This window comes from Struthio camelus, chromosome 32 (assembly GCF_040807025.1).
Source record: "Struthio camelus isolate bStrCam1 chromosome 32, bStrCam1.hap1, whole genome shotgun sequence".
Classification (NCBI taxonomy): Eukaryota; Metazoa; Chordata; class Aves; order Struthioniformes; family Struthionidae; genus Struthio; species Struthio camelus.
The window spans coordinates 528,058-542,230 of record NC_090973.1 but is presented as its reverse complement, the minus strand read 5'-3'; the positions used below and the strand labels follow the sequence as shown (position 1 = coordinate 542,230).

Sequence of the window (14,173 nt, the reverse complement as noted above, 5' to 3'; positions counted from 1 at the left end):
CCCCCCGTGCCAACCCCACCCCCCATCCCCGGACGCCTGGGCCCCCCCCGTGCCAACCCCACCCCCCCATCCCCGGACGCCTGGGCCCCCCGTGCCAACCCCCCCATCCCCGGACGCCTGGGCCCCCCCGTGCCAACCCTGCCCCCCCGTCCCCGGACGCCTGGGCCCCCCCCCGTGTCAACCCCACCCCCCATCCCCGGACGCCTGGGCCCCCTCGTGCCAACCCATCCCCGGACGCCTGGGCCCCCCCCCCGTGCCAACCCCGCCCCCCGTCCCCGGACGCCTGGGCCCCCTCGTGCCAACCCCGCCCCCCCATCCCCGGACGCCTGGGCCCCCTCGTGCCAATCCCGCCCCTCCCCCAGCCGGCTAAGACCCCCTCCCCTCCGCTGGGGGCGGGGCCTGGGCCCCGAGGGGCGGAGCCAGAGGGCTCACACCCCCCCTCAACCCAACCAATGGGGCAGCCCCATCCCTGCCCCCCCCCCCGGTTAATGATTGACGTTAACGAGCTGGACTTTGCCCCGGGGTGGGGGGAGGGGCAGCACCGGACGCCTGGGCCCGCCCGGACGCCTGGGCCCGCTCCCTCCCCTCCCCCCCTTCCCATCGGATCCTTTATTTCATTTCCGGAAACCAGTGGCCTCCCCGGGAGGGGGCGGGGCTGCTGGTCTGAGGGGGCGGGGCTTCCCGCAGGCCCCGCCCCCCTCGAGAGGCCCCGCCCCCCTTCCTCACGCCAGCAGCTCGTCCGTCCAATGACCCTGCGGGGGGAGGGGGGGAGAGGGCAGAGGTCAGCGGGGGCGGGGCCTGGTGAGGGGCGGGGCGAGGGGGCGGGGCATACGAGGGCGGGGACCTCTGAGGCCGCCGCCTCCTCCTCCTCGTCGCTGTCGTCATCACGGTAACCGAGGTGGTGGCGAATCAGGTCACCCCAGAGCAGGTCCTGGTGGCACCTGGGGGGGAGGGGGAGGGGGAGTTACCATGGCAACCCTGGCAACCGCCCTCCCCCCCAGCAACAGCCTGTCCCCATAGCAACAGGCCCTGCCAACCGCTCCCTCCATAGCAACAGTCCCAGCAACTGCTCCCCTGCATAGCAACGGGCCTGGCAACCGCCTCCTTCCATAGCAACGGGCCTGCCAACCGCCTCCCTCCATAGCAACGAGTCCTGGCAACCACCCTCCTCCATAGCAACGGGCTCAGGAACCGCCTCCCTCCATAGCAACAGCCCCCAGCAACCGGTGCCTCCATAATAACAGTCCCTGACAACTGCTTCCTCCATAGCAACAGGCCCCAGCAACCGCTCCCTCCATAGTAACAGGCCCGGCAACTGCCCCCCTGCATAGCAACGGACCCGGCAACTGCCCCCCTCCATAGCAACAGGCCCAGCCACCACCTTCCTCCATAGCAACGGTCCCAGCAACCACCCCCCTCCATAGCAATGGGCCCAGCAACCGCCCCCCTGCATAGCAACGGGCCCTAGCAACCGCCTCCCTCCATAGCAACGGGCCTCCCAACCACCTTCCTCCATAGCAACGGGCCCGGCAACCGCCCCCCTCCATAGCAATGGCCCTGGCAACCACCCCCCTCCATAGCAACGGGCCCGGCAACCGCCCCCCTGCATAGCAACGGGCCCTAGCAACCGCCTCCCTCCATAGCAACGGGCCTCCCAACCACCTTCCTCCATAGCAACGGGCCCGGCAACCGCCCCCCTGCATAGCAACGGGCCCAGCCACCACCTTCCTGCATAGCAACGGGCCCAGCAACCGCCCCCCTGCATAGCAATGGGCCCTGGCAACCGTCTCCCTCCATAGCAACGGGCCTCCCAACCACCTTCCTCCATAGCAACGGGCCCAGCAACCGCCCCCCTGCATAGCAACGGGCCCTGGCAACCGTCTCCCTCCATAGCAACGGGCCTCCCAACCACCTTCCTCCATAGCAACGGTCCCAGCAACCACCCCCCTCCATAGCAACGGTCCTGGCAACCACCTCCCTCCATAGCAACGGGCCTCCCAACCACCTTCCTCCATAGCAACGGGCCCAGCAACCGCCCCCCTGCATAGCAACGGGCCCGGCAACCACCCCCCTGCATAGCAACGGGCCTCCCAACCACCTTCCTCCATAGCAACGGCCCCGGCAACCGCCCCCCTGCATAGCAACGGGCCTCCCAACCACCTTCCTCCATAGCAACGGCCCCGCCAACCGCCGGCGGCCTCACCGGGGGCAGGGCCCGCGCAGGGGCAGCAGCTCGCGGGGCTCCGGGCGCAGGAAGGCGCCGGCCAGGCAGGGCGGGTGGGCGGCCGCCGGGCAGCCGGGCCGCGGGCAGCGCAGGACCCCCGCCCCCGCCTGCGGCCGCCCCGCCCGTTAGGGGCCCCGGCGTCCGGGAGCCCCCCCAGTTCCCCCCCATTAGGGGCCCAGGCGTCCGGGGATCCCCCCCTCCCCCTCCCCCCCCGAGGGGCCCAGGCGTCCGGGGATCCCCCCTTCCCCTCCCCCGAGGGGCCCAGGCGTCCGGGGATCCCCCCCTTCCCCTCCCCCCCCCGAGGGGCCCAGGTGTCCGGGGATCCCCCCCTTCCCCTCCCCCCCCGAGGGGCCCAGGCGTCCGGGGATCCCCCCCGTCCCCTCCCCCCCCTCCGAGGGGCCCAGGTGTCCGGGGATCCCCCCCATCCCCTCCCCCCCCTCCGAGGGGCCCAGGCGTCCGGGGATCCCCCCCTCCCCCCCCCGAGGGGCCCAGGCGTCCGGGGATCCCCTCCGAGGGGCCCAGGCGTCCGGGGATCCTCCCTTCCCCTCCCCCCCATCAAGGGGTCCAGGCGTCCGGGGATCCCCCCTCCCCCTCCCGAGGGGCCCAGGCGTCCGGGGATTCCCCCCATCCCTCCCCCCCCCCGAGGGGCCCAGGTGTCCGGGGATCCCCATCCCCTCCCCCCCCCCGAGGGGCCCAGGCGTCCGGGGATCCCCCCCATCCCCTCCCCCCCCCCCGAGGGGCCCAGGCGTCCGGCGCACCTGGAAGCGGCCCCCGCAGAGGTCGCAGGCGGCCGGCGGGGGCGTGGCCGGGGGCGTGGCCGAGGGCGGGGGGCGTGGCCGGCGGCGCTTGGGGCGGGGCCGGGGGGCGGTGTCGGCGTCGACCTCGACGGTGACGTGCGGGGGCGGGGCGGGGCCGGGGGCGGGGCCGAGGGCGGGGCGGAGCCAGCGCAGGCGCAGCGGGAGGCGGCGCCAGGGCGGGGCGGCGAGGAGGCGGGGCAGGAGGCGGAGGGCGAAGGCGATTGGCGGCTCGCCGCGGCGGCGCGGTGACGTCACGGCCTGGAGGCGGCGGGAGGCGGCGGGGTGCTGCCACGCCCACTCGAACTGCAAGGGAGGGGCGTGGCTTAGCGACGAGGGGGCGTGGCTTAGCGAGGGGAGGGGGGCGTGGCTTACCCGCAGCGCCGCCACGTCGGAAGGGAAGCCGTGGACATAGAGCACCATCTCCCTGCGGGTAGAGCGGCGTCAGCAGCGGGCCGCTCTGTGCTGCCCGGTCCTCCCCCGCCCCCGGGACCCACCAGGGCCCGCGGCCGCTGGTCCGCCAGGCCCCGCCGCGCCGCCGCCCGCCGTTATGCTGCCGCAGCCGCCGCGCCGGGTCCGTGGTGAAACCCACGTAAACGCGGCCGCGGAAGCGGCGGTTGGTCGAGCGCAGCAGGTAGACGGCGCGGAACGGCATGGCCCCGCCGGCCCCTTGTCCTGCCGCCCCGCCGCTTCCGCCTCGCTACCCACAGCGCCCCGCGCGGCCGGGCGCTGATTGGCTCCTGCCTGCTTTCCCGCCTCCCGCCGCCCGCGCCCGTTGGCTCCTCCGCGCCGCGCCGCCGCTTCCGCCTCGCTACCCACAGCGCCCCGCGCGGCCGGGCGCTGATTGGCTGCTCCCTTCCCGCCTCCCGCCGCCCGCGCCCATTGGCTGCTCCCTTCCCGCCTCCCGCCGCCCGCGCCCATTGGCTGCTCCCTTCCCGCCTCCCGCCGCCCGCGCCCATTGGCTCCTCCGCCCCGCGCCGCCGCTTCCGCCTCGCTACCCACAGCGCCCCGCGCGGGCTGGCGCCGATTGGTTCCTTTCCCCTCCTTTCCCGCCTCCGCCCCCCCTCCCCCGCGCGCCGATTGGCTCCTCCTTTCTTCCCGCCTCCACCCCCCCGCGCTGATTGGCTCCTGCCTCCTTTCCCGCCTCCACTCCCCGCGCTGATTGGCTCCTGCCTCCTTTCCCGCCTCCACTCCCCGCGCTGATTGGCTCCTGCCTCCCTGCCCTCAGGCGGTGCCGGGGGGGAGAAGGAGGAGGCGGAAGCGACATGGCGGAGCCGGCGCTGAGCGCGGCGGCGCTGCGGGAGCGGCTGGCGCGGGCGCTGGGCGCGGAGCACGTGGTGGGGACGGGACCGGGGGGCACCGGGGAGGGAGGGAGGGGGGGGGGGACACCGGGGGGGGCGCTGAGCGGCCGCCGCTGCCCCCCCCCCCGCAGGAGGTGGAGGACACCACGGCCTCGCGCTGCGCCACCAGCTTCCGCGTCCTCGTCGTGGCCGCCGCCTTCCGCGGCCGCGGGCTGCTGCAGCGGCACCGGTGAGCGGGGGGGCCGGACGCCTGGGCCCCTAGTGGGGGGGGTTGAGGGGGGCTCCCGGACGCCTGGGCCCCTAGTGGGGGGGGGGGGGCGGACGCCTGGGCCCCTAGTGGGGGGGGGGGCCGGACGCCTGGGCCCCTAGTGGGGGGGGGGGGCGGACGCCTGGGCCCCTAGTGGGGGGGGGGGGCCGGACGCCTGGGCCCCTAGTGGGGGGGGGGCGGACGCCTGGGCCCCTAATGGAGGGAGTTGGGGGACTCCCGGATGCCTGGGCCCCTAATGGGGGGGGGGCCGGACACCTGGGCCCGTAATGGAGGGAGTTGGGGGGGGGCTCCGGGACGCCTGGGCCCCTAATGGGGGGGGTGTTGGGGGGGGGCTCCGGGACGCCTGGGCCCCTAATGGGGGGGGTGTTGGGGGGGCTCCCGGACGCCTGGGCCCCTAGTGGGGGGGGGGGGGGGCCGGACGCCTGGGCCCCTAGTGGGGGGGGGCTCCCGGACACCTGGGCCCTTAATGGGGGGGAGTTGGGGGGGCTCCCGGATGCCTGAGCCCCTAGTGGGGGGGGGTGTTGGGGGGGTCCCGGACGCCTGGGCCCCTAATGGGGGGGGGGCGGACGCCTGGGCCCCTAATGGGGGGTGTTGGGGGGGGCTCCCGGACGCCTGGGCCCCTAATGGGGGGGGGGTTGAGGGGGATCCTGGGCCCCTGGGGGGGGTTGTTGGAGGGTTCCCCGGACACCTGGGCCCTTTGGGGGGGTGCGGGGGGGCCCTGCCCGGACGCCGGGGCCCCTGAGAGAGGGGTGTGGGGGAGCTCCCCGGACACCTGGGCCCCTGGGGGGGGTTGTTGGAGGTTTCCCCGGACGCCGGGGCCCCTGGGGGGGGTTGTTGGAGGTTTCCCCGGACGCCGGGGCCCCTGAGGGGGGTGTTGGGGAGCTCCCCGGACGCCGGGGCCCCTGAGAGGGGGGTGTTGGGGAGCTCCCCGGACGCCGGGGCCCCTGGGGGGGGTGTTGGGGAGCTCCCTGGACGCCGGGGCCCCTGGGGGGGGGTGTGTCCGGGGGTCCCGGACGCCGGGGCCCCTAAGCGGTGGCGCGCAGGCTGGTGAACGAGGCGCTGGCGGCGGAGCTGCCCCGGATCCACGCGCTGGAGCAGCGGACGCTGACGCCGGAGCAGTGGGCGGCGCTCGCCCCCCCCCAATAAACCGCCCCCCCCCCCCAGCTCCTTCTCGCCCGGACGCCGGGGCCCTCCGAGAGCTTCCTTGGGGCGGGGGGGGGATGTGAGCGCCGGGGGGCTGGGTGCTGGGGGGCTGGTTGGGGGGGTGGGTGCTGGGGGGGCCGGGTGCTGGGGGGCCAGTTGTGGGGCTGGGTGCTATGGGGGTGGGTGCCGTGGGGCTGGGTGCTGGGGGGCCGGTTGGGGGGCTGGTTAGGTGCTGGGGGGCCGGTTGGGGGGGTGGTTGGGTGCTGGGGGGCCGGTTGGGGGGCTGGTTGGGTGCTGGGGGGCCGGTTGGGGGGGTGGTTAGGTGCTGGGGGGCCGGTTGGGGGGGTGGTTGGGTGCTGGGGGGCCGGTTGGGGGGCTGGGTGCTATGGGGCCAGTTGGGGGGCCGAGCGCTGGGGGGCCGGTTGGGGGGCTGGGTGCTGTGGGGCTGGGTGCTGGGGGGCTGGTTGGGTGCCGGGGGGCTGTCGAGGGGCCGAGCGCCGTGGGGCTGGGTGCTGGGGGGCCAGTTGGGGGGCTGGTTGGGTGCCAGGGGGCTGGTTGGGGGGTGGGTGCTGGGGGGCTGGGTGCTGCGGGGCCAGTTGGGGGGCTGGGTGCTATGGGGGTGGGTGCTGGGGGGCTGGTTGGGTGCCGGGGGGCTGGTTGGGCTGGGTGCTGGGGGGCTGGGTGCTATGGGGGTGGGTGTTGGGGGGTGGGTGCCGTGGGGGTGGGCAGTGGGGGGCCAGTTAGGGGGCTGGTTGGGTGTTGGGGGGTTGGGCGCTATGGGGCTGAGCGCTGTGGGGCTGGTTGGGTGCTGGGGGGCCGGTTGGGGGGCTGGGTGCTATGGGGGTGGGTGTTGGGCTGGTTGTGGGGTGGGTGCCGTGGGGCTGGGTGCTGGGGGGCTGGTTGGGTGCCGTGGGGCTGGTTGGGGGGCTGGGTGCTATAGGGGTGGGTGCTGGGGGACTGGTTGGGGGTGGGTGCTGTGGGGCCAGTGCTGTCCTTGCCTCATTTGCATACATTTGCATAGCCCCGCCCACCCCGACTGCACCTGCAGCGCCTGAGCCCCCTGTGGCCCCGCCCCCTCAACCCACCGCCCTCATTTGCATAGCCCCTCCCTCCTCATTAGCACCCCCCCCCGTGGGGCCTCCCTGATTGGTCCCCAATTAGCACCCAGCGCCCCCCTCACTAGCTCGCCTACCCAATCAGCCTCCTCATTAGCATACTCATTAGCATGCAGCTCATTAGTGCACACCTCCTTAATTAGCATGCTCATTAGCATGTACCTGCTGCCCGGCGCTTCCCCCTCCCCTTGACCCCGGTGGCCCTGCCGCTGCCCTCATTAGCATGGCCCCGCCCCTCATTAGCATACGGCTAATTAGCACACTGCTCATTAGCATGGCCCCGCCCCCTATGCGGGCACCTGTACCTGCACCTGCCTGACCCGGGCAGGTGCCGTCGGGCAGCGGTTCTCCCCGGACGCCTGGGCCCTTCCCGGACACCTGGGCCCCCCCCGGACGCCTGGGCCCCTCCTGGACACTTGAGCACCCCCGGACGCCTGGGCCCCCCCCGGACACCTGGGCCCCCCCCGGACGCCTGGGCCCCTCCCCGGACGCCTGGGTCCCTCCCCGGACGCCTGGGCCCCTCCTGGACACTTGAGCACCCCCGGACGCCTGGGCCCCCCCGGACACCTGGGCCCCTCCCGGACACCTGGGTCCTTCCCCGGACACCTGGGCCCCTCCAGGACACCTGGGCCCCCCCCGGACGCCTGGGCCCTTCCTGGACACTTGAGCACCCCCCGGACGCCTGAGCACCCCCCGGACACCTGGGCCCCCCCGGACGCCTGGGCCCGCATGGCAGCAGCGGCGGCGGCGGCGGCGGCGCTGGGGTTGGCGCTGGGGTTGGCGGCCGCCCTGCGGCTCCGCCGGCCCCCGGCGCCCCCCCGCGCCCCCCCCCGCGCCCCCTTCACCGCCCGCCTCGTGGCGCACCGCGGCGGTGAGCGACCCGCGGGGCCCAGGCGTCCGGGGCGGGGGGGGGGGGAGAGGTGTGGAGGGGGCCCAGGCGTCCGGGGGGGAGGCACAAGGGTTTGGGGGGGACCCGGGTGTCCAAGCTGGGGAACAGGTGTGGGGAGGAGGGGCCCAGGTGTCCGGGAAGGGCCCAGGTGTCCGGGGAGGGGCCCAGGGGTCTGGGGGGGCCCAGGTGTCCGGGGAGGGGGGAACGAGTATGGGAGGGAAGGGGCCCAGGCGTCTGGGAAGGGGCCCAGGCATCCAGGAGGGGCCCAGGTGTCCGGGGAGGGGCCCAGGCGTCCGGGAGGGGACCCAGGTGTCCAGGGGGGCCCAGGTGTCCGGGGAGGGGCCCAGGTGTCCGGGAGGGGCCCAGGTGTCCAGGGGGGCCCAGGCGTCCGGGAAGGGACCCAGGTGTCCAGGGGGGCCCAGGCGTCCGGGAGGGGCCCAGGTGTCCGGGACGGGGGAGGTGCAGGTGGCTCCCGGAAGCAACTGCCCTGCCGGGACCGGCCTGGCAGCTTTGGTGTGGGTGGGGGCCCAGGCGTCCGGGAGGGACCCAGGAGTCCGGGAGGGGCCCAGGCATCCGGCAGGGGCCCAGGCGTCCGGGAAAAGGGGGAACAGGTGTGCGGGGGAGGGACTCAGGAATCTGGGAGGGGCCCAGGCGTCCGGGTTTCGGGGGGGGGGAGGGGAGCTCACCTGCCCCCCCCCCCCCCAGGCTGCGGCGAGCGCATCGAGAACACGATGGAGGCTTTCGCCAAGTGAGTCCTGCTGCGGGGCCCAGGCGTCTGGGTGCCCCCGTCCCCTCGGGGGCCCAGGCGTCCTGCCACCCCCCCATTACCCTCCCATGGGGCCCAGGCGTCCGGGTGCCCCCGTCCTCTCGGGGGCCCAGGCGTCCTGCCACCCCCCCATTCCCCTCCCATGGGGCCCAGGCGTCCGGGTGCCCCCGTTCCCTCGGGGGCCCAGGCGTCCGGCCACCCCCCCATCCCCTCGGGGGCCCAGGTGTCCGGGTGCCCCCCCATCTCCCTCCCATGGGGCCCAGGAGTCCGGCCCCCCCCCCAGTCCCCTCAGGGGCCCAGGCGTCCTGCCACCCCCCCATCCCCTCGGGGGCCCAGGTGTCCGGGTGCCCCCCCATCTCCCTCCCATGGGGCCCAGGTGTCCGACCCCCCCCCCCAATCCCCTCAGGAGCCCAGGCGTCCTGCCACCCCCTCATCCCCTCGGGGGCCCAGGTGTCCGGGTGCCCCCCCATCTCCCTCCCATGGGGCCCAGGAGTCCGGCCCCCCCCCCAATCCCCTCGGGGGCCCAGGCATCCGGGTGCCCCCATCCCCCCTCGGGGGCCCAGGCGTCCGGCCACCCCCCACCCCCCTCCCACGGGGCCCAGGCGTCCGGCCCCCCCCCCATCATCCCCTTGGGGGCCCAGGCGTCCGGGTGCCCCCATCCCCCCTCGGGGGCCCAGGCGTCCTGCCACCCCCCACCCCCCTCCCACGGGGCCCAGGCGTCCGGCCTCCCCCCCCCCATCATCCCCTCGGGGGCCCAGGCGTCCGGGTGCCCCGCCCGAGGCTGAGGGGCCCAGGCGTCCGGGTGACGGGGGGTGACGCCGGGCAGCGCGGTGGCCCAGGGCGCCGACCTGCTGGAGCTGGACGCCCGGCGGACGCGGGACGGCGTCGTCGTCGTCAGCCATGACGGCGACCTGCGGCGCCAGGCCGGCCTGGCCCGCGACCTCCGCCGCCTCGACTACCAGGTGGGGCCCAGGCGTCCGGGCGCGGGCCCAGGCGTCCGGGCGCTCCCCTCACCCCCCCCCCCCCCGGCTCCTCCTCCAGGACCTGCCGCCCTACAAGGACCCGCTGGAGGTGACCTTCTCCCCCGGTGAGACCCTTTCCCCGGGGTGGGTGGGAGACGGGGGGGGCCCAGGCGTCCGGGGGGGCCCAGGCGTCCGGCGCGAGCCCTGCTGGCGCCCCAGGGTGCTTCGCCCACGGCTCGGACCGGCGCGTGCCCCGGCTCGAGGAGGTCTTCGAGCGCTTCCCCCGCGTCCCCGTCAGCGTCGAGATCAAGGACGACGACGACGAGCTCATCCGCCAGGTGCGCGAGGGGCCCAGGCGTCCGGGTGGCGGGCAGGAGGGGCCCAGGCGTCCGGGCGCGAGAGGGACCCAGGCGTCTGGGGCAGGTTGTGGGGGCCCAGGCGTCCGGGGCAGGTTGAGGCGACCCAGGCGTCCGGGTCAGGTGGGAGGGGCCCAGGCGTCCAGTGCAGGAGGGGCCCAGGTGTCCGAGAAAGAAGGGACCCAGGCATCTGGGTCAGGGTGAGGGGGCCCAGGCGTCCGGGTGCAAGAGGGACCCAGGAGTCCAGGTCTGGGGGACAGGAGGGACCCAGGAGTCCGGGGCAGGGTGAGGGGGCCCAGGCGTCCGAGGTGGGAAGGGCCAAGGCATCCGGGGTCAGGGTGAGGGGGCCCGGGCGTCCGAGGCAGGAAGGGCCCAGGCGTCCGGGTCAGGTTGAGGGGGCCCAGGCGTCTGGGTGCGAGAGGGACCCAGGCGTCCGGGGTCAGGGTGAGGGGGCCCAGGTGTCTGGGGGATGGGAGGGACCCAGGCGTCCGGGGGTGGGGTGAGAGGGACCCAGGCGTCCGGGTCAGGGTGAGGGGGCCCAGGCGTCCGGGGGACGGGAGGGACCCAGGCGTCCGGGTCAGGGTGAGGGGGCCCAGGCGTCCGGGCCGGGAGGGACCCAGGCGTCCGGGGGCCGCCGCCCCACAGGTGGCCGAGCTGGTGCAGCGCCACGACCGAGCCGCCATCACCGTCTGGGCCTCCTTCGAGGAGCGGATCCTGCGCAAGTGCCGGGCGGCTGTGAGTGCCCCGAGGGGCCCAGGCGTCCGGGAGCCCCTGCTCCACCCCTGCCCCGAGGGACCCAGGCGTCCGGGAGCCCCTGATCCATCCCCACCCCGAGGGGGCCCAGGCGTCCGGGTGCACCCCCCCCCATGACCCTGTGGGGCCCAGGCGTCCCGGTGCCCCCCCCCCCCCCACGGGGCCCAGGCATCTGGGTGCGCCCCCCACCACACGGGGCCCAGGCGTCCGGGTGCCCCCCCCACAACCCCAAGGGAGCCCAGGCATCTGGGTGCCCCCCCACCACCACCGCAGGGGCCCAGGCGTCCGGGAGCCCCTGATCCATCCCTACCCCAATGGGGCCCAGGTGTCCGGGTGTCCTTCCCATGACCCCACGGGGCCCAGGCGTCTGGGTGCCCCCCCCAACCCATGGGGCCCAGGCGTCCGGGTGCCCCTTCCCCACCACCCCAAGAGGGCCCAGGTGTCCGGGTGCCCCCCCCAACCCATGGGGCCCAGGTGTCCGGGTGCCCCCACCACCACCGCAGGGGGCCCAGGCGTCCAGGTGTGCCCCCCCCGCAGCACCGCAGGTGGGCCCAGGTGTCCGGGTGCCCCACCACCCCAAGGGGCCCAGGTGTCCGGGTGCCCCCCCCCACCACCCCAAGGGGCCTAGGTGCCCAGGTGCACCCCCCCCACCCCACGGGGCCCAGGCGTCCGGGTGCCCTTCCCATGACCCCGAGGGGCCCAGGCGTCCGGGTGCACCCCCCCCCACCCCATGGGGCCCAGGTGTTCGGGTGCACCCCCCCCCCAAGAGGGCCCAGGCGTCCGAGTGTGCCCCCTCCCCACCACCCCACGGGGCCCAGGCGTCCGGGTGCACCCCCCCCCCACACCCCACGGGGCCCAGGCGTCCGGGTGCACCCCCACACACACACCCCACGGGGCCCAGGCGTCCGGGTGCACCCTCCCCACACACCCCACGGGGCCCAGGCATCCGGGTGCCCCCCCCACCACCGCAGGGGGCCCAGGCGTCCGGGTGTCCCCCCCCCCCCAGAACCCGGCCATGCCGTACGGCTTCTCGCTGCGCCGGGGGCTCCTGCTGCTGCTGCTCTACTACACGGGGCTGCTGCCCTTCGTCCCGCTGGGCGAGTCCTTCCTCCTCTTCCTCCTGCCCTCCATCATCAACAGGTGCCGGACGCCTGGGCCCGCGGGGGGGGCCGGACGCCTGGGCCCTTTCTGGGTGGGGAGGGGGTGCAGGGTCTGAATAGAGGGGGGGATTTGCAGCTCCCTCCAAGACCCGGACGCCTGGGCCCATGGCGGTGTGGGGGGATGGGACCCGGACGCCTGGGCCCCTTTGGGACCCGGACGCCTGGGCCCTTTCTGGATGGGGAGGGGGTGCAGGGACTGAATAGAGGTGGGGGGGATTTGCAGCTCCCTCCAAGACCCGGACGCCTGGGCCCATGGCGGTGTGGGGGGATGGGACCCGGACGCCTGGGCCCCTTTGGGCCCCGGACGCCTGGGCCCCTTCTGGATAAGGGAAGGGATAAGGGGACTCCTGGGTCCTTTGTGGGACTTGGGCGAGGGGGAGGAGGGTGATCTGCAGCCCCAAGTAGCCCGGACGCCTGGGCCCCCCCGCGCTCCCTGCGCGGACGGGGGCACCCGGACGCCTGGGCCCCATGGCTGTCTCCCCCCAGGACGTATTTCCCGGTGCCTCGGGGCTTCCTCGGGCGGCTGCTGGCCAAAATGGTGGAGAAGTGAGTTGGGGGTGGGTGGGGGGGGGAAGGGGCCCCGGTGTCCCACCTGGCCCCAAAATCGCCTCTTTTCACCCCAGAGTCACCATGAGGAAGAAACTGCTCCAACACCTCAAAGACAGAGGGATCCAGGTGGGTGAGGGGGGTGCCCGGACGCCTGGGCCCCTTTCTGGGGTGGTTCGGGGGCGCCCGGACGCCTGGGCCCTTTCTGGGGCGGTTCAGGGGCGCCCGGACACCTGGGCCCTTTCTGGGGCAGTTTGGGGGTGCCCAGACACCTGGGCCCCTTCTGGGGTGGCGCAAGGGCGCCTGGACGCCTGGGCCCTTTTTGGGGCAGTTTGGGGGTGCCTGGACACCTGGGCCCCTTCTGGGGTGGCGCAAGGGCGCCCGGACGCCTGGGCCCTTTCTGGGGTGGTCCGGGGGTGCCCGGACACCTGGGCCCCTTCTGGGGTGGTGCAAGGGCGCCCGGACGCCTGGGCCCCCTTTCGGAGGCACTTGGATGCCTGGGCCGCCATGGGGGTTGCTCATGGCACCCGGACGCCTGGACCCCTTCTGGGGTTGCTCACGGGCGCCCGGACGCCTGGGCCCCCTGCCGCAGGTGGTGCTGTGGGTGCTGAACGAGGAGCGGGACTTCGCCGAGGCCTTCGCCCGCGGGGCCTCGGGCGTCATGACCGACTACCCCACGCGGCTGCGGCGCTACCTGGACGCCCACCCGCCCCCCTGAGCCCGGACGCCTGGGTCCCTCCTGGCCCCGGACGCCTGGGTCCCTGGCTGCACCCGGATACCTGGGTCCCGCATGGTGCCCGGACGCCTGGGTCCCTCGTGGCGGGGACCCAGCACCCCTGCAGCACCCAGAGCCCTGGTGAGACCCGTAACCACGTGGGCACCAAGGGCGCCGGCCGCCCCCAAAACGGGCCGATCCCGCCCCGAAATGGGGGGGTGACGCTGCCGGCTGCGGCCCGGGGACCCCCCATGGAGCCACCCAATAAAAGCAGACTCAGGAGAGCGGCTGGTGACTTCTCCTGCCCGGACGCCTGGGCCCCTGCATGGGGCCGGGAGCAGCTTTAATATAGGGGGGAGGAGAGAGGGAGGGAGGGAGGTGGAGGAGGATGGATGGAGAGATGGAGATGGGGGATGAGGGTGGGGGGGGAGGGATGGAGATGCTGGAGATGGAGGCTGGAGATGGAGGGATGGAAGAAGGAGGGATAGAGGATGGTGATGGAGGTGGAGGAGGATGGAGGGATGGAAGAAGGATGGAGATGGGATGGAGACAGGATGGAGATGGGATGGTGGTGGAGCAGGATGGAGGGATGGAAGGAGGATGGAGGAGGATGGAGGGATGGAGGAGGAGGAGGATGGTGATGGAGGTGGAGGAGGTTGGAGGGATGGAGATGGAGGAGGATGGAGATGGTGATGGAGATGGAGGAGAATGGAGATGGAGGTGGAGGAGGAGGAGGATGGAGATGGAGATGTTGGTGATGGAGATGGAGGAGGATGGAGGGATGGAGATGGAGGTGGTGATGGAGATGGAGGAGGCTGGAGGGATGGAGATGGAGGAAGAGGAGGATGGAGATGGAGGATGGAGGTGGAGAAGGAGGATGGAGATGGAGGATGGAGGTGAAGGAGGATGGAGATGGAGGATGGAGGTGAAGGAGGAGGATGGAGGATGGAGGTGAAGGAGGAGGATGGAGCATGGAGGTGAAGGAGGAGGATGGAGGATGGAAGTGAAGGAGGAGGATGGAGATGCAGGAGGAGGAGGAGGATGGAGGAGGAGGATGGAGGAGGATGGAGGAGGAGGATGGAGGTGGAGGAGGAGGAGGATGGAGGTGGAGGAGGAGGAGGATGGAGGTGGAGGAGGAGGAGGAGGATGGAGATGGAGGAGGAGGATGGGGATGGAGATGG

At 74.4% G+C, this 14,173-nt stretch overlaps 2 protein-coding genes across 14 annotated transcripts; one reads left to right on the top strand and one right to left on the bottom strand.

Moving 5' to 3' along the window:
• Positions 1–509: 509 nt before the first annotated feature.
• LOC138063519 (structure-specific endonuclease subunit SLX1-like) lies at positions 510–3,807 on the bottom strand. Its single transcript, XM_068923133.1, has 6 exons — positions 3,516–3,807; positions 3,394–3,445; positions 2,983–3,324; positions 2,204–2,331; positions 845–941; positions 510–752 (listed from the first exon to the last, which is right to left on the bottom strand). The coding sequence occupies exons 1-6, from the start codon at positions 3,671–3,673 to the stop codon at positions 723–725; spliced, it is 807 nt and encodes a 268-aa protein (XP_068779234.1). The 5' UTR covers positions 3,674–3,807; the 3' UTR covers positions 510–722.
• A 378-nt stretch (positions 3,808–4,185) lies between these two features.
• On the top strand, positions 4,186–14,167 carry GDPD3 (glycerophosphodiester phosphodiesterase domain containing 3). Of its 13 annotated transcripts, none has more exons than XR_011137098.1 (11): positions 4,186–4,355; positions 4,451–4,548; positions 5,631–5,705; positions 8,440–8,482; positions 9,542–9,587; positions 9,682–9,800; positions 10,464–10,553; positions 12,218–12,277; positions 12,355–12,406; positions 12,870–13,788; positions 14,129–14,167. XR_011137098.1 is itself a non-coding variant. In XM_068923278.1 (11 exons), exons 1-11 carry the CDS (start codon positions 4,284–4,286, stop codon positions 12,993–12,995), a joined length of 915 nt encoding a protein of 304 aa, XP_068779379.1. In that variant the 5' UTR covers positions 4,186–4,283; the 3' UTR covers positions 12,996–13,275. The 13 variants fall into 13 exon arrangements, 10 of the variants coding, with proteins under 10 accessions (XP_068779379.1, XP_068779373.1, XP_068779374.1 ...); XR_011137100.1 differs by lacking the exon at positions 14,129–14,167 and adding an exon at positions 14,082–14,097; XR_011137099.1 differs by lacking the exon at positions 14,129–14,167 and adding an exon at positions 14,024–14,042.
• Positions 14,168–14,173: the final 6 nt, after the last annotated feature.